This window comes from Phascolarctos cinereus, unplaced genomic scaffold (assembly GCF_003287225.1).
Source record: "Phascolarctos cinereus isolate Bilbo 61053 unplaced genomic scaffold, phaCin_HiC Scaffold_4;HRSCAF=312, whole genome shotgun sequence".
NCBI classification, from domain to species: domain Eukaryota; kingdom Metazoa; phylum Chordata; class Mammalia; order Diprotodontia; family Phascolarctidae; genus Phascolarctos; species Phascolarctos cinereus.
In genome coordinates this window covers 661263865-661283488 of record NW_027555847.1, presented here as the reverse complement: position 1 = coordinate 661283488, position 19624 = coordinate 661263865, and the positions used below count along the sequence as shown (strand labels likewise).

General features: G+C 39.3%; 1 protein-coding gene across 1 annotated transcript in view; it reads left to right on the top strand.

Annotated features, from left to right (window-relative positions):
* Window positions 1–8414, top strand: part of LOC110203439 (adhesion G protein-coupled receptor E3-like) — a 62289-nt gene extending 53875 nt beyond the window's left edge. Inside the window, 5 exon segments of the mRNA XM_020979942.2 lie at window positions 2650–2716; window positions 2979–3070; window positions 6030–6198; window positions 6280–6390; window positions 7462–8414. Coding sequence (XP_020835601.1) covers window positions 2650–2716; window positions 2979–3070; window positions 6030–6198; window positions 6280–6390; window positions 7462–7476 — 454 coding nt within the window. The 3' untranslated portion in view covers window positions 7477–8414.
* Window positions 8415–19624: the final 11210 nt, after the last annotated feature.

Below are 19624 nucleotides of genomic sequence, written 5' to 3'. Positions count from 1 at the left end.
AATACACATATCATCACTGTGAAGAGTGATTTAGCATAGGAATCAATCAATGAACATTTATTAACCATTTACTTCCTACCAGGCAGTGTGGTGAATGCTGAGATTGCAAAAAGAGGAAAAAGACAGTCCCTGCCCTCAATGAGCTTATAATCTAATGGAGGGGAGGGACAACACGCAAACAAAGGCATATAAACGAGTTATATACAGGATAAATAAGAAATAATTAACAGAAGGAAGGCACTAGAGTTAGGGTTTGAAAAAAGCTTCCTGCTGAAGATGGGATTTTCCACCAGTAAGGAACATATGGTGAGCACAGGGAGAAACTCACACCTCCAATGCTACAGGATCCTGGATATCTTCCAATGATGTTGTCAAGTTTCTCTCCTTTGGCCTGCTCTTCTCTGGGTCTGGTGACTCCACTGGGTATGTACTGGGCTTGTTCCTTAATGGTTTTGTGTTGCCTACCACGGCTCACCGGACACAGTGTGTCTGCTCTATTAGACCCTCCTGGTCTCAAGCTACATAGTCTTCTCTGGCATATTGTTCAACTTATCTCAGTGTCTCTCTATCAGATATTGCTCCTTGCTATTATCTTCTTGATGCTCCCCTTCAGGACCAGCCAAGCCATCTGTGCTTCAGTCTGCTAGGGTATAGTGGCCAGACCTTCTCCCTTATGAAAACAGGCTGACAGTTCTTTAATTATAACTATCACATCCAATTAACGAAAGCCAGGAAGAGTGCCCTTGGTCTAAGATTAGGTCTTTCCCTTTTTATTCATATGCCTGTGTAAGATATCAAAACCTTCTGTTACCAGTAACTAATTTAGAGTTTGGACTTACTTATTCCTGAGATATTGCCTCAGCTATAAAAGAATTTGATCCAGAACAAAAAAAAAAGTAGACTAGGGAAATATGGTCAGTATTCTCATCAACCTCATCCAAATTCCTATCTTGTTATATACAGAGGAATCTGGCAGAGCGGATGAAGAACTGACCTTGAAGCCAGGAAAACCTGAATTTGAGTCCTGCCTGACATAGACTGACTCTATATCCCTAGGCGAGTCATTTAACTTCTTGGTGTCCTAAGCAACTTTCCGCAAGCATCAGTTCCTGAGAAGGTTCAATCTGCCTTATGAGAGGGCATGTCTTCACTTGGGAGTTCCCTACACCAGTGCAATCCTAGTTCCCAACCAGATCCTTGTTATGCACATCTCTGATTACCATCCAGTTTTGCTACAGTATTTAAAACAGCAAAATCAATCTCCCTACATGTGTATGCCTATGATTTAGCCAGGATTTAGGAACCCCTGGGATCCAGGGGCAGCATTGCCTAGTGAGTGGAATACTGGACTTTGAATCAGGAAGACCTGGATTCAAAATCTGTCACTTACCAGCCCCATAACTATAGACATCTCCTCTCTGGCCTCAGGCAATTCCCTAAGATAACAACAATAATTAATTAGTAATAGCTACCACTTATATAGCACTTTAAAGCAAATCACTTTGTATAGATTATCTCACTTGAATCTCACAATAAAAATAACTAGCATTTCTAGAACATCTTAAAGTTGGAAAGGCGTTTTCCGTGTATTATTTCATTTGATCCCCGCAATAACCCTTTGAGGTGACTGTTAATATTATCCCCATTTTACAAATGCCTAAATGGAAGTTGAGAGGTTAAGTATGGAGAACTCACACAACGCAAGCATTCACATGGTGTTGAGAAGAAGCTATACAATGACACTCTCAAGGTTTTTCTTAAGAACTTTGGAATTGATTGTGTGACGTGGAAGATGCTGGCACAGGACCACTCAGCATGGCTGTCTTATCAGAGAAGGTACTGTGCTCTGTGAGCAAAGCAGAATTGAAATAGCTCAGAAAAAGCACAAGATGCACAAATTTAGAGAATTCACCCCAAATGTTCACACAGAATATTTGTGCCCTACCTGTGGTAGAACATTCCAAGCTCATATAGGATCAGCCACAGTGGGACTCACGGAAACTTGACTTTAGCATGGTGATGTCATTCTGGCCCTCTTCAGCAACAAAGGACAGCAACTAACCTACTTGCCATGGAACATCCAGCTAGTATATGTCCAAGGCAGGGTTTGAATTTGAGTTTTGCTGACCTCAAGTATATAAACTCAGCATAGATTACAAGCAGATTATGATCTGTGTTGTTAGAAGGAATTCCCACACTAGTAACTCCCACAGTGACAAAATTATAGGTGGCACTATCCACTGTGCTACCTAGCTGCCTTATAATATTTCAAGTTTGTAAAAGACTTTCCATGAATCATCTTCATTTGAACTTCACAACCCTGTGAGTTGTCTACCACCGATATTATTATCCCCATTTTACAGGTAAAGAAACTGAGTCTCAAAGGAGTATTGGGGGGGGGTACGGGTATGGGTATATGCACGAGCATCTGCAGCACTGCATCAGACCACAGACGGTTAAGTGGTTTTTGTTGACGTCAGTAGGTATACCTGACAAGCTAACCCAGGTTTCCTTTCACATCACCCAAAGCTATCTGCTCAAGTTGGGGAAGTCTCCATCTCACCAAAGATTAAGAAAGATTTTATACCCGTCAATGCTGATGCGCTCGGCCACCAGGGCTCACTAATTGTTCTTCCTTCTCTGTCTCAGCTGCTGGCTCCAGTCGAATAAAGGATTTCTCTGGGCTTTCCTTGGACCAGTCTGTACTATAGTCTGTGTAAGTGAACATATTACAACGTAATTCTAGCCACTAGACAGAGGGATCTCCAACAAGCTAGAGGGGCTGAACAATGTATCGGGAGCAACAATCAATGATCCTGGATGGTCAGGTGGCCCAGGTAGCTGTGTAGATACATATGTTTGCACGGGGAGGGGGGGCGGACACACATACATGTGCACAGTGCAGTAACTAGTGCTAAATCCAAACTCAGGTTCCAGGTAAAGCACTTGGGCCGATGAATTTTGTATTGTTCCCGCAGGTAAACTTTGTTTCTATTCTTCTGGTCCTTTGGATTTTGCAGAGCAAACTTTCCTCCCTCAGTAGTGACGTATCCACTCTCCAGGACACAAGGCGAGTTAAAGCAAAAGATCCTTAATCTTCTGGGCTGTCTCTGAAAGACAGAGCCATGTTCCCTGGTTGGGTTCAATGTCACATCTAAGCGCACCTCACAGAGTCGTAGGACCACAGGTTTAGACCTGGATGGGACATTATAGGACATGTAGTCCAAACCTGCTCTTTTTTGTTTAGGCAATTGGGGTTAAGTGACTTGCCCAGAGTCACACAGCTAGTAAGTGTCAAGTGTTTGGTCCGAGGCCGGATTTGAACTCAGGTCCTCCTGACTTCAGGGCCGGTGCTCTAAACTCCACGCCACCTAGCTGCCCTGAAACCCACTCTTTTAGAAATGAGGAGGGGTAGCTAGGTGGTGCAGTGGATAGAGCACTGGCACTGGAGTCAGGAGGACCTGAGTTCAAATCCGGTCTCAGACCAGATACTTGACACTTACTAGCTGTGTGACCTGGGCAAGTCACTTAACCCCAATTGCCTCGCTAAAAAGAAGGAGGGAGGGAGGGAGGGAGGGAGGAAGGGAGAGAGAGAGAGAGAGAGAGAGAGAGAGAGAGAGAGGAGAGAGAGAAGAGAGAGAAGGAGGAAGGAAGGAAGGAAGGAAGGAAAGGAAGGAAGGAAGGAAGGAAGGAAGAAGGAAGGAAGAAGAAAGAAAGAAAGAAAGAAGAGAAAGAAAGAAAGAAAGAAAGAAAGAAAGAAAGAAAGAAGAAAGAAAGAAAGAAAGAAAGAAAGAAAGAAAGAAAGAAAGAAAGAAAGAAAGAAAGAAAGAAGAAGAAGGAAGGAGGAAGGAAGGAAGGAAGGAAGGAAGGAAGGAAGGAAGGAAGGAAGGAAGGAAGGAAGGAAGAGAAAGAAATAAGAAAACTGAAACCAAAGGAGAACAAGTGACTTGCCCAGAGCCACACAGACAGTAAATAATAGAAGAAGATTCAAACCAAGTCAGTATTATATTAACTACATAAAGATGTCAAAATAAAGATGATGGTGCTCATCCCATATGGAGCAATGGAGCTGGATCTTAATGAAAGGAGGGATTTAATCCCATCACTGAAGCAAATAATTTCTCGACCTATATGGCAAGGAAGTTGAGAATTTTTATTCTCTTCAGCCTATCCTTTTCCTTGGCCCAAGTTCTTCTAGGTTTTGTCCAGGGTTTGGGGAGGGGGTGGGGACTCTCATTTGCATATATTACATTTTTGTTATTTGTTTTTTAATCATGTCTGATTCTTTGTGACCTCATTTGAGGTTTTCTTGGCAAAGATACTGGAGTGGTCTGCCATTTCCTTCTCCAACTCATTTTACAGATGAGGAAACTGAGGCAAACAGGGTTAAATGACTTGCCCAGAGTCACACAGCTAGTAGGTATCTGAGGCTGGATTTGAATTCAGGAAGATCATCTTCCTGACTCCAGGCGTGGCACTATCCACTGTGCCACCTAGCTGCCTTATAATATTTCATAAAATTATCAAAATTCAGCTCATATTTAATGTCATCCCAGTTTAAATGCTAAGGAAATTTCCAAATATAGTTGACATCTTATTTATCCATTAAGTTTTTTATTTCCACCCTAGTTTTGCATGATAGAAAAAAGGAAAAAGAAAAAGACTCACTTTTTCCTTTAAGTTCATTTGCTACAAAAATTCAAAAGAGAAGAGGACATAGTACTGAGTCTCCCAAATGTTGCTCCCTACTTAGGTTTAAAAAAAAAAGTCAAGGCATGTAGCACTCTAGCACTTGTGCCACCTGGGGCAAGCAGGATGAAACACACCCTGGACAGGTCAGAGGAATGGGAGAAGAGTAGGCCAGGCTGGGGAGAAGCTTCAAAGGAGTATGGCTGTAGGGGGAAGAAACAGAGAAGGGCACAAGAATTTATCAAGCACCTACTATGTGCCAGGAACTGTGCTATGTGCTTTAGAAATATTATCTCATTTGGCCATCACACCAACCCTGTGAGGTAGGTGTCATTATTATCTTCATTTTACAGTTGAGGAAACTGAGGCAGGTGAAGTTTAGGTGACTGGCCCAAAGTCACACAGCTAGAGAGTATGTGAAGTATGATTTGAACTCAGGTCTTTTCTGATTTCAGGCCCAGGCCTCTCTCTGCTATACCATGTAGTATCTGGGAGTTTCCTATTCTTACTAATTATTCTTACCAACTAAGTGCTAAGATCTATTGTTTCTAAGCTGTTGGTGAACTACATTTGCCTCTAGTACCCTGAACTAGAACTCTAGTCATGCCTTCATTATGGCTCTGGAGACGTGACCTTATTTCAGTCAGAATCCCCAGGCCTGAGCAACAGGTAGACGAAGGTTTTCCAATGAAAAAGAAGTTTGTATGAAAATATTGGAAACCACTCAAAATGTGTCAAGTGAATGACAGATCTGTAGATGTTTATTAAGGAGAAGTCAGGCTTTTGGAAGATTCTTGACAAAGATTTACAGGACAGCATTCTGTATTACTCTGAGTCAGTCCCTACCCAAGGCAGAACACTGTCCCAGGCAGACATTGTCCAGGCCCACTTTTGTGAAAAAGACGCTAAGCTGTTGTTTTTCAGTCATGTCCAGTCTCCAGGACCCTTTTTGGAATTTTCTTGACAAAGATATTGGAGTTGTTTGCCATTTCGTCCCTCCAGTTCATTTTTACAGATAAGGAAACTGAGGTAAACAGGGTGAAGTGATTTGCTTAGGGTCACACAGCTAAGAAGTGTCTGAGACCGCATTTGAATTCCAGTCTTCCTGACTCCAAGTCCAGCACTCTGTGCACTATGGCACCACCTAGTGGCCATTGAGAGTGAAGACTAAAACTCAGCCCTCCATCCGAGGACTTAGTCCGTGGAATTTATGTCTATGGAACTCAAGTCTATGGAACTTATCATAAGACTCAGGCAGAAACTGGGATTGCTGCCAAGGGGGCTGAGAGGCAGATGCTCTCAGAACATATAACAGATTCTCGCCTTGCACTCCTATTTAGGTTGTTGACATTTAAAGCCCTGGCTCAGTTGTGCCTGCTGGGCTGCACCTGGTGTCTGGGCATTCTGCAGATTGGCCCAGCTGCTTGGATCATGGCTTATCTCTTTACTATCATCAACAGCCTGCAAGGAGTCTTCATCTTCCTGGTGTACTGTCTCCTTAATCATCAGGTGAGTTCTCTTTCCACTTCTCCTTTTCCTCTCCCTCATTGCACACAGTGAACTAACCCAGAGACTCCTTTGGCTTTCCAGGTTCAGGAACAGTACAAAAGATGGCTCATGACAATCAGGCAAACAAAATCCGGATCTGAGTCACTCGTGCTCTCAAGCAAGGTTGTCTCTAGCTCCACCCAAACCCAGACAGTAAGAAAATCCACTGCTCTTTTAATACCTGCTCATCATGTTGCCTGTGCTACTTAATTCCTTGCATTCTCTCTGTCTTCTCATAGGGCAGTTCAGGGTCAGGATCACTGACCCATAGGCTGGCTTGATCCTGGTATGGGCCATTGGCTGCTCCCTTAATAGCTCCATATTTCCTAAAGGGCATTATGCTCTGTTAAGACAGCATTTTCTCCCTTCCTTGCCTCTGCTATCCTGAGTGGAGATAAAAATAAATAAATAAAGACAGACAGCTTTGAGGCAGGCACCACCATCCCTGGAATTGAGTTACATCTCTATGCCTAATAATAATAATGACTAGGGGTAGATAGGTGGCGCAGTGGATAGAGCACTGGCCCTGGAATCAGGAGGACCTCAGTTCAAATCCAGCCTCAGACACTTCACACTCACTAGCTGTGTGATCCTGGACAAGTCACTTAACCCCAATTGCCTAGCAAAAATAGTAATGACTAGCATTAGTATCACACTTTAAGGTTTGCATAGTACCATTGTAGAGTGGCACAGTGGATAGAGCACCAGGCTTGGAGTCAGGAAGACTTATCTTCATGAGTTCAAATCTGGCCTCAGACACTAGCTGTGTTACTCTGGGCAAGTCACTTAACCTTATTTGCCTCAATTTCCTCATCTGAGAAGGAAATGGCAAACCACTCTAGTATCTTTGCCAAGAAAACCCCAAATGGGATCATGAAGAGTAAGACACAACTGAACAACAGACAAGAATTGTATGGCAGACAGAGATTAAGTGACTCATCCAGGGTCACACAGTAAGTATCTGAGGCCAGATTTGAACTCAGATTTTTCTTATCAGTGCTCTATCAACTGTGCCATCTAACTATCTCTTATTTTAGACATTCTCCTTCTATCAAACCAAGGCTAGGCAAGAGGATTCATGATGCTCTTCCTGCCGTGTGTCATTTCACCTATGCTCACAGTCTGGCTGAAACCAGAGGACAAGTCATGCTCGCAGCTTTAGGTTTTTCTCCCGAACTCTATGTGTACATCTCATCGTCTCTGTTTTTTGTTTATCTCTTCCAGGAGAATCAAAAATGAAAAACGTCTCAGTCCCAGTGGTCAGGAAAACGCTGCTCATTGATATAGACCTCCTGGCCTGCCAACAGCCTGGCCTCACGAAGAAGTGAGGTGAAGAAGAGTAAAGAATATGCTGGCCAGTTTAGGGAGGAGACGACACCCTTCTGTGCCCTTCCTCACGTTGAAGGTTCCAGGGAGAACTCACCAATGGGGGAAGGGGCAGAGAGAGGAGGCAGCCAACGCATGGTAGCAAAGTCAAAAGGATCATGCTTATACTTTGCCAAACCCCAACCCTGACTCAACACTGGGGTCCTTCTGGATGATCTGTCTTCTCTGGGTTTTTATGACTCTGCTCTTTCTTAATTCTCCTACTTATCCAACTGTCTTCTCAGTCTCATACGTTGGCTTTTCATGTCACAGGAACTAAGTGGAGGTGTAAAGAAGGGTATGCTGGTAACTGTTTAACAACCAGATTGGAGTTGGGGGGAGGTGTTGGAAATGTCTGCTGGGAACATTTTTAAGTTTCATCTGCACTGTTAACATTTTCTCAAATCTAGACAATCAACAAAACAATAAATGAAGCCCTGTTTGGTAGCATTTGCCAACTTCTGAGGGGCAAATGCTCACATTGTAAAATAATTAAGGATATTTTATACCTAACCCTTGCATAGTGTCTAGCACTACTGGAGGAAGTCACACAAACATGCCAGCCCAACCTGGTTCTCCTACAAATTTCAGTCATCTAATCTCAATTGGGCCCTCGTTGCTCTTTGCCAAATCTTTCATTTTTTCCTGATTGACTCAATGTTGTGCTCCCCCTTAGGGGTTGTTCCAAACCTTCTCTCCTTGCCTCAAGCCTTCTACTTCATCTATTTCCTACTTCGTCTCAGCACAGAACTTTGCTTCATGGTTTGTTGTTGTTTTCCCCCCTGGGAAAATAAAGTGAATTCATCAGGAAAGCCTTCATCTCCTCTATTCATTCAATGTACCAACAAGCACTTATTTAATGTCTATTATGTGTATTTAGAACCATATTACATTTGAAGAAATTTTAAGGGAAAACAGGTCTTAGAAGATAGAAGTTGAAAGAATCCACTGAAATCACCTGCTGAAAATAATTCCAAAATGGAAACTCCCAGGAATATTATACTCAAAATTCAGAGCTCCCAGTCAAGGAGAAAATATTGCAAGTAGCCCAAAAGAAATCATTTAAATACCATGGAACAGCAGTCAGGATCACACAAAATTTAGCGACTTTTATGTTAAAGGAGTAGAAGGCTTGGAATATGAGATTCCAAAAGGTGAAAGAGCTAGTATTACAACCAAGAATAACCCATCCATAAAAACTGAGTATAAACCTTTCAGGGGGAAATTGGATATTTGATGAAAGAGAAGACTTCCAGGTATTCCTGATAAAAAGGATCAAGGCTGAATAGAAAATTGGACATTCAAATATAAGTGCTCAGCCCTCATTCAGGGTCATTTGGCCTAACTGAGGCAGCCTTTTTGATCCATTTTATTAACAGATTTGTACACTCTGTTAATAAACCGATAAAGCTCAGAAATTTTGAACCTCAGACTAGTTTTACTCATTTCTATCACCACAAGGTCAAAGAACAAATCATGGAAACAATCATTAATTTTAATGAAGACAATTAAAACAATAAGACAACAAACCAAAATTTGTGGGATGAAGACAAAGTAGTACTTAGGAGGAAATGTATATCTCTAAATGTTATATCAATTTTTAAAAAGAGAAAAAGCAGATCAATGACTTGGGCATACAATTTTTAAAAAAAAACAACTAGAAAAAGAACAAATTTTAAATCTCCAAATAAATACCAAAATAGAAATCCTGAAAACCAAAGGAGAGATTGATAAAATGGAAAGTAAAAATAAATAAATTAAAACCATCAAACTCATAAATAAAACTAGAAGCTGGTTTTATGGGGAGGGAACAATAAAAACAGATAAATAATTGGCTAATTTGATTAAAGAAAAAGAAAACTACCAGTATAAAAAATTAAAAGGGTGACTACACCAGTAATGAAGATGAAATCAAAGCAATTGAGAGCTATTTGGCCCAATTGTATGGCAACAAAACTGACAATCTAAGTGAAATGGATGAATTTTATAAAAATATAAATTGCCCAGATTAACAGAAGAGGAAATAGATTACTTAAACAATCCTATGTCTTAGAAAAAGAAATTGAACACACCATAAATGAACACCCTAAGAAAAAATCCACAGGGTCAGATAGATTTACAAGTGAATTCTATCAAACATTTAAAGAATAGTTCTAACATGATATAACTATTTGAAAACATAGATAAAAGGGTCCTATTCCAGGACTTTCTGTGACACAAATATGGTTTTGATACCTAAACTAGCAAGCAGAAAAATACATAAGGAAAACCATAAACCAATTTCTTTAATGAATATTGATGCAAAATTTTAAAATAAAATATTAACAGCAATATATCACAAAGATCATACCCCATAACCAACTGGGATTTATACCTGTAATGCAAAACTGGTTCAATTTAGGAAAACTATAAACATAGTTGACCATATCAACAAAAAAAATGAAAAAAAATCATGATTATCTCAATAAATGCAGGAAATTTTTTAATAAAATACAATCCCATTCCTAGACTAGAAACACTATAAAGTACAGGAATAAATGTAACTTTTCTTAAAATGATGAGTTGTATCTATCTGTTGTTGTTGATACTTTGTTCTCAAAGAAGATAAATGACATCATGAGAGGGATGTCTTGATTTACAAGCATTATTTGTATGACGAGGTTAAACTAGAAGCTTTCTCAACAAGATCCTGATCTTAAACAAGGATGTCCATTATCACCACTATTATTTACTATTGTACCCAAAATGTTATCTATAGCAACAAGACAAGAAAAAAAATTGAAAGAATAAAAATAAGCAATGAAGAAACAAAACTATCACTCTTTACAGATGATAGGTATACTTAGAGAACCCTACAAAATCAACTAAAAAACTAATTGAAACAAATAACATCTTTAACAAAGTTGCAGAATATAAAATAACTCCACATAAATCATCAGCATTTCCATATATTAGCAACAACACATAGCAGGAAAAGAAGAAAGAGAAATTCCACTTGAAATAACTTCAAACAATATCAAATAGGAGGCTATCTACCAAGACAAACCCAGGAACCATAAAAACATAACACCATTACAAAACACTTTTTACACCAATAAAGACAGATCTAAACTGGAGAAATGTTAATTGCTTGTGGCTGAGCCAATATAATAAAAATGACAATTCTACCTAAATTAATTTTTTATTCAGTGCCATACTGTTGCCAGCAATCAAGCAGGGCACCAAACGGGAGAGTGCGAAATAAAGAAAGACATGGGCCAGGCCATTCAGTGAAGACAGAGTGTTGATTCATCTGAGGGTCACAGCATATATAGAAAAAACCCAACGTAACTTCAAAGAGTCATCCCCGTGAGACACTCCCCAAACATCTTCTGTGTACGTGACAACATACATTTCCTTGTTATCAGGGTTCCTAGATAGGGCAGTATATTCCCAGATCTTCCCCGGCTCCACCTGCGTGGAGGAGTGGTGTATAAATCTAAGGTACCAACAATTATTTTTCTCATGGGAACAATAACCAAGGGAGTCCCCCTTGAACCGTTTCCTCACCTCCTATAATCTTCAAGGTCCTTCTGTTCTCAAAAGAGACAGAGCAAGGGGGTTTGGAGAGCCCACATTCCTGACTTAGGTAGCCATCGGATAGAGGAAAGCAATAGGTAAAACTTGGACCAGCCTGAATCCTCTGACTTGTCAGTGCTGGCCCTCAACACCATACCAATCAAACTACCAAAGAATTATATTATAGACCCAAAAAAAAAGAATAACAAAATTTATCTGGAAGGACAAAAGATTAAGAACAGGCCTGCACAACTTTGCCACATGCCAAAGGATTTCAGGAAGTCAGTGGAAAAATGTTGAGGAAAGCATCCTTTGTATATAGAGGAATCCTTTGGAGTGCTTCAAGTGGCTGGAGAGTCCCTAAGTGGCTAGTACACCGCAAGTTGTGCAGGCCTGGTTAAGAACATCAATGGAATCAATGAAAACAAAAAAATGTGAAGGAAAGCGACCTAGTAGTACCAGATTTCAAACTATATAATAAAGTGGTAATCATAGAAACAATCTGATGTTGGCTAAAAAACAGAGTGGTGGATCAGTGCAATAAATTAGTACACAATAAACAGTAGCAAATGACCATAATATTCTAGTGTTCAATAAACCCAAAGATCCAAGCTTTAGGGGCAAAAATCTCTTTATTTGACAAAATTTTCTGGGAAAACTGAAAAGTAGTTTAGCAGAAAGTAAGCATAGACCAACATCTCACGCCCTATTCTAAGATAAGGCCAAAATGGGTCCATTATTTAGACAGAAAAGATAAGTATAAGCCTAATTAAGCCTATAAGTGGAGAAGTAAAGAAATTACCTGTCAGATCTATTACCCTTGATATTGGAAAGTCCCCTAGCATTATATAACACCAGATTTTGGTACAAAAAGATACTATTTTATATATTCCTGTGCTTTTTATTATTTAATGTAAATTTGCATTGTATTTTTCTAAAGCTTTTTCATACAAATATATATGTGTGTGTCTAAAACTGGTATCTCTTTTTTACATTGCCAAAATTTCTCCCAGTATATCTCCCCATTACCCTGTCCCAGAGAACCACACCATATAATAAATAATATATTTTAAAGAGAAGAGAAAAATTAACAAAACTGATATGCAGAAAAAGTCTGAAATATGGGCAGTGTGCCTCACTCATGAACCTCCCTGGTGTTCAAAGGAGTGAGGAGAGAAACTCAAAGATTTTAATGTCTTCTCTAAACTCTTCTTTGTAATTGTGCTTGTTTTCTGCAATATTCTAATATTCCCTTTTGATGGTTTTGTGGTTGTCTTTCTGTTTGCATTGTAATTGTTGTGGCTGTTGCTTCCTTGGCTCTGCTTACTTCATTCTGCACCAATTCATATAGATCTTTCCATGCTTCTCTTTCCATCTATCAAAACTATGTGTTTCACTATTTTTATTTTTAACACAGTCTACTGTGTTTCTGGTTTTTGTAATATTGAACCAAACTTGCATTTCTGGTATAAACTTAACCTGCTAATGGTGTATAATTTTTAATATGTTACTGTAGACTCTTTGCTATTATTTTATTGAATATTTTTGTCTCAATACTCTTTAGAGACCTGCCTGCCATTTTCTTTCTCTTCTTTCTCCCTTTAGGATTTAAATATTAGAACCATATCTTTCTCATTAAAGGAATTTGGTAGGATCCCTTATTTCTCTCTCTCTCTCTCTCTCTCTCTCTCTCTCTCTCTCTCTCTCTCTCTCTCTCTCTCTCTCTCTCTCTCTCTCTCTCTTCCCCTCTCTCTCTCTTTTTCTCTCTCTGTCTCTCTCTACAAACAATCTATATGATATTGAACTTAATCTTCCTTCAAACATTTTGATAGACCTCTTGTAGGTACATCTAGGCCTTGAGTTTTTTCCCTTTAGGGGTTCATTTATGACCTATTCAATATCTTTATCTGAAAATGGGTTGTTTTTATTCTCTATTTCTTGTTTTGTTAATCTTATTCTTTTGTATTTTGTAAATATTCATCCATTTAATCGAAATTATCAGTTGTATTGACATAATTGGGCAAAATAATTTCTAACTACTTACTTCATTTCCTCTTCTTCTGTTGTAAATTTTTCTTTTTAATTTTTAGGTAATGATAATTTGGTTTTCCTCTTTTTTTTTTTATCAAATTAGCTAGTATGTACATTTTGTTAGCTTGGGGGTTTTTTTCCAAAAAAAAGTATCTCTTAGTTTTCTTTATCAATTCAATGGATTTTCAATTTTATCTCCTTTGATTTTCAGAATTTCCATTTTTGTTTAATTGAATTTTTTAAAATGTGTTGCCTCTCTAGTTTGCTCTATTCCTTTTCTCTTGTTGATGAAAGTAATTAGGGAGCTATATTTTCCTCTAATGAATGCTTTGACTAAATCCCAAAAGTTTGGGTGTTCTCTCATTGTTGAAATTTTATTTGATAAAATTATCTGTTATTTCTGTGACTTGTTCTTTGACCCACATATTTTTTAGGATTATATTATTTAGCCTCCATTTTTGTTTGAATCTTTCAAAAGTCCTTTATCAATTAGAATTTTACTCTGTTGTGGTCAGTAAAGGATTTTCAACTGAAATTCTTGAAAGAAACTGAGACTAAGACAGTGTTAATGTCATTCCTTGGAAAATTAACCACCATTCTGTTTGTGAGACAGAAGCAGAAGAAATTAACTGTCATCCCTAGAGTTTGTGAAAGGAATGACTGATGATTTGAGAGAATTGTGTGTAACTCTTATTCTGCAGAGAAGACATTCTACAGAGAAGACTGGAGGAGAATTTTTGGGAGACCATGACTGTGCCATCCTGAGAGTGTTGAATAGTAAGTCTGTCCTTCCAGCGTCTGCAGAAGAAGCCAACAGTTGCATTCAGTAGATGCAAGTAACTCTGGTTGTGATCTTTCCCATAGTTGATACACTGTTGGAATATTTCACTATGCCTCTCTGTATTGCTTGTTTCACTATAAAGAAATTACAAAGTCATGTTTTGACTGCCCATGAGACCAGGGTCTGATCCTTAGAGAAAAGAGAAAGTTTCTGGAAAAGACGTTTACCTAATTCAAGAAATGTTGAAATTTTAGTAATTTGTGAGGAAATATAAGAATATACGTCTTGATTGCCTTCAAACCCTTCAATAAGGTAACAAATCGAGTAGTAGGTTAGAGTTTGGAGATTTTGCCCCTGAGAGTCCCTAAAAGGTGTGGCTTTCCCCTTGCAACACATATTTATACTCTCATCCATGGGACTGCAAAGAACCTGGCTATATGTGAGAGTGTCATCCTTAAGCACTGCTGGTGGGGTGGGACAAAGTTCATCCTTAACACTGCTATATTATTCATTTTGTGTTGGAGAAGATGGGAGGAAATTGCAACACTAATACATTGTTGGTGGAGTTGTGAACTGATCCAGCCATTCTAGAGAACAATTTGGAACTCTGCCCAGAGGGCTATAAAACTGTACATACCTTTGATACAGCAATACCACTACTAGGTCTGTATCCGAAAGAGATATTAAAAAGGGGGAAGGACTCACATGTACAAAAACAGTTATAGTCAGCTTTTTTTGCAGTGGCAAAAAATTGGAAATTGTGGGGATACCCATCAGTTGGGGAATGGCTGAACAAATTGTGGTATATGAATGTAATAGAATACTATCTTTCTATAAGAAATGATGAACAGGTGGATTTCTGAAAAGCCTAGACTTAACTGATGTTGAATGAAGTGAGCAGAATCAGGAAAACATCATACACAGTAAGAGCAGCATTGTGCGATGATCGACTAGAATAGGCTTAGCTCTTCTCAGCAATACAATGATCCAAGACAATTCCAAAAGACTCATGCTGGAAAATGCTATCCACATCTAGAGAAAGAACTATGGAGTCTTTTTTTTTTAGGCAATTAGGGTTAAGTGACTTGCCCAGGGTCACACAGCTAGTAAGTGTCAAGTGTTTGGTCTGAGGCCAGATTTGAACTCAGGTCCTCCTGACATCAGGGCCAGCCGCTCTATCCACTGTGCCACCTCACTGCCCCAAGAACTATGGAGTCTAATGAAGATCGAAGCATACTATTTTCACTTTTTTTTGTTTTTTGTTTTTTCTTTCTCATGGTTTTTCCATTTTATTCTGATTTTCCTTTCACAACATGAATAATGTGGAAATATGTTTAATATGATTCTATATGTATAAACTATATCAGGTTGTTTCCTGTCTTGGGGAGGTGGGATGGAAGGTAGGGAAGGAGAAAAATTTGGAACTCAAAATCTTACAAAAATTATCTTTACGTATAAATTGAAAAAATACTATTAAGTGTAAAAGTCAAAAAAAATTAAATATATTATTCATTTACTTCTGTCTCTAATCTTATATTCATAGACCTTGATGAGAATATTTCTTTGTATACAAACATACATAGTATATATAGGTGTGTGTATGTATATATATATATATGTGTGTGTGTGTGTGTGTGTGTGTGTGTGTGTGTGTGTATGTATGTATGTATATATATATATGTGTGTATGTATACACACACACACACACACACATGTGTCTATACATATATACTACAAGGTATTTATTAGAGAGAAAACACTAGCATCAGGGGAGATCAGAAAAGGCCTGCAGTAGAATGCTCAAACTGAACTCAGTTTTAGAGAAACAAAGAATTCTAAAGTAATAAGAGGACTGGGCTCTCAAGGGTAAGGGGGTTGGGGGCAGGGGAGTTGCAGTCTTCCCATGACACTAAGAAACAGAGTAGAGTAGAGCAGAGAGTACATTCCAGGCCTGGAGGACAGTTCGACCAGTGCAGAGGCACAGACATAGGAGATGAAGTGGAGTGTGTGAGAAGTCTCAAGAAGGCCACTTTGCTTCCTTTACTATAGAAAAAGACTCCTTCCCAGAGTTCTGGGGACTTCAAGCCGGGTTTTCATCGAAACCCTACACATATGACTTCTTTTATCAGTCAATGTGTTACCTCCTCTTGTTCGTTTACATTAAAGTTCCACTCTCCCTGCTTTTTGGCAGAGAATGAGGACCAGCAAAGGGCTCAATAGCTTGGAAATTCTCCATGCCCACCATATACCACATTGTGTAGGATAGGTTCATGAGGAGTTACAAGGAGAAATTTAGGATTGTGTTGTTGCTTCAAGAATATCACAGATAAATTCATGGATGACAAATCCGTAATGGCTTGTTAAGATGAGACACTTCCCTAACTTTCCAAAGTCAGCATGATAGATTGCAGATGTCAGACCCTATCAGAGACAGAACACAATCCCTGATAGACATTGTTCAGATCTGCTTCAGCATTTCTTGTGTAAACACTAACTAAAATTGGTTAAGACTTAGTATGACAGAGTAAGGATTCCAAGTGTGGGGCTTGCCATAAATTTCAGGTGAGTTAAGATCCATTGCTAGGATTTAAAGGAGCATCTGAGAAGGATGGGCCAGTCAATACTTTTTTTTTTAAATTGGCCCTTTAATTTATTATATTTAATGGAGATCAACACGGCTTAACTACAGATACACAAGGAATCACTGAGAGAAATAAAAGGACAGCACAGGAAATATGCTAGGCGCAGAGGTTCCCAAACTTATTTGGCCTACTATCCTCTTTAAAAAAAAATTACTCAGTATGCCCCCTTGGAAATCTACTTTCTTTAACCCTTTAATGGTTATTTTGAAATTTGCATCATTTCAAAAAAAATAGAAATTTTTTTAAATGACACATCCTAAATTTAATAATTCACTGTAAATTTGTGGGTGTTTTCCTGAATTGAAATTTTGATGATGCAATATTGCATCATGTAACTGTATAATATTGTATTGTAAGCAAGTCATTACATGATGCACATATTCCTGCCAATGCAAGCTGGATTTCCCAACAATGTGTGACACACTGACCTGCTCACTTGATTCTTAAGACTTGTTGGCAGACTTAACCATTGATTGATTATAACTTGCATTTTGTGCGCTTATTTGGAAAATAATGTAATTACCATGAATTAACTCTGTTATACAACAGATGAAACATGTATGAACAATTTTTCATAATTTTTTCTCTTCTTTCCTTATGCTTCCACCACCCCCTTATTTTTATTCAATGCCCCCCAATTGCACCTGAGGCTACTACTGCCCCCTGGATCATTCCAGCACACCTAGGAGGTGGTATCACTCACTTTGGGGACCTATGTGCTAGGGAACAGGCGTTTCTTCTACTAGGGAAGCAGCTAACACAATCACAATGGGGAAAGCCCACCAACATTCTTCACTGGGCCAAGATTGACACTTCCAAATTTGAAACTTCCAAAGGGCAGGGAAGAAGTGCAACCAGGGATGGTACTAGAGACCGTCAGGTACTTTGGTCCTTAGGTAGAAGCAGGGAGTCCACTATGGCTTTGACAGGGGCTGCCACAGGAACTGATACATCAATATATCAAGTTTTTCCTGGGACCATTCTCACTCTATGCATTAGGGCAGCTTAGGATCAGGTAGTCCCAGGAGTTTTCTGTAGAACAACGGTGTCCCATTCAGGAGAAACTATATTAGTTTACCATCTCTGCAGTCACAGGCTATGATATATACCAATCACTAGGGAAATGGAAGTTTTTAGCCTGGAAACTTAAAGGTATAAAAGACTCCAACTATGGTAGAGATAGAAAGAAAAAGTTAGAAGGGAAGCAGTGCCAGGCACAATGGTTGTGTGTCCACGGCAAAGACAGATCATTAACTAAAACTAGAATAGGGCTGAAAAATCCAAGGCTTTTCCAGGTTACAGCAAGGAAAAGGCTGGGTCTGCCACACCAATATGAAGATTGAAAAGAACAGAAGCACAGCTCTACATTCAGTTTGATCCAAACACCAGAGTTTCTAAAAATCAATCAACATTTATTAAGCACCTACTGTGTATGAAGCACTATGATAAGCACTGGGGATACAAAAAGAAACAAAAGACAGTCCTGCCCTCAAGAAGCTTACAACCTAAGTGGGAAAATAATAATAATGACTAATATTTGTGTAGTGCTTACTATGTGCCAGGCACTGTGCCAAGCACTTTACAATTATAATCTCATTTGATCTTCGCAACAACCCTGGGTGCTATCATTATTCCCATTTTACAGATGAAGAAACTGAGATCAACAGAGGTTAAGTGACTTGCCCAGAGTTAAAAAGTTAGTAAATGTCTAAGGTCAGATTTGAACTCAGGTCTTCCTGACTCACCCAGCACTGTATCTACTGTGCCACCTACAATCTAATAGGATACAGACCACTGGTAACATACAAGCATACAGAAAAGATGCTAGGATATGTGCTGATTTGCTTTCCTACCATCTGGTCTAGATGGTCATTCTGATCCAGTGATATGGAGCAGAAGAGTCTCAGGGAAGCAGCTCTTCTGAGAAATGCAAGCTGATCCTAAGTGACCCTCCTTGGTTAGGGTGAGCACTGTCTTATATTCTTTATATATTCTTATATATATGTTATAAGACAAAAGGAGCTGCAGGCCTTTACAAATATAACAGTCTAGAATAAGCAGACCCCCAGCATCTCTGAATGCACCAATTATGGGTAGGGCAGATAAGTATGAACATCAAGGCTTGTCAAACCCCTCTGGGGTCAATGGCTGCACTTCTGGCTTCCTTTGTCATCCTAGCTATTTCTGTTTGCATGCCTGTCTTCCACCCCCTGGGGATCAGGGGTCTCATCTGGCCATCCTTCATAACTGGGATTGTTGCCAACAGAGCCAAGATGGAAAGAAACATTGTTGAACCTCACCAGGAATATGATAGATGTTCACCTCATGTTCTTTTTCAAGTTGTTGACATCTAAAGGCATTCATTCCATAGCATTTCATCCTAGGCTGCATTCTATGCCTGGGGCAGCAGTCTAGAAAAAGCTTTCAGTTAGGGAGCTGAATCTTTTTCTGTCTCTGCTCTAGATACACTCCATTCTCTTGCCAGGCACCTTTCCCTATTCTGGAATATGCCGTACCTGAAAAGGAGTTTGGAGGAGGGGCAGGTATAGGACAGATGGTTACTCCCCCATGGTCAACTGTTGCCTCTCTCCAGATGACTCTCAAATGTCCATCTCTAGTCCTGATCTCTTAGTCTGAGCTCCATGCTGGCACCACAGTTGTCTACAGGACCTTCATGTCCCATTGGCACCTCAAACTCACCTTGTACAAAATTTAGCCCAATATCTTTCCCCTTCAACTTGATCCTCCATCTGACTTCACTGTTCCTAATTTTGGCATCACCTGTTACCCAAGTTTCCCATATTTGAAACCTTGAGGTGATGAACTCCTCCATTTTTCTCGCCTCTCAGATGGAATGGGTTATTAAATGTCATCATTTTCATCTCCACAGCAGCTCTCATATTCATTCTCCCATTCTCTATTCCTTTGTTGATCAACCTAGTCTAAACACTTTGTACATCATTTTTGCATTTTGTCTTTCCAAGTAGACTGTGAGCTCCTTGAGAGAAGT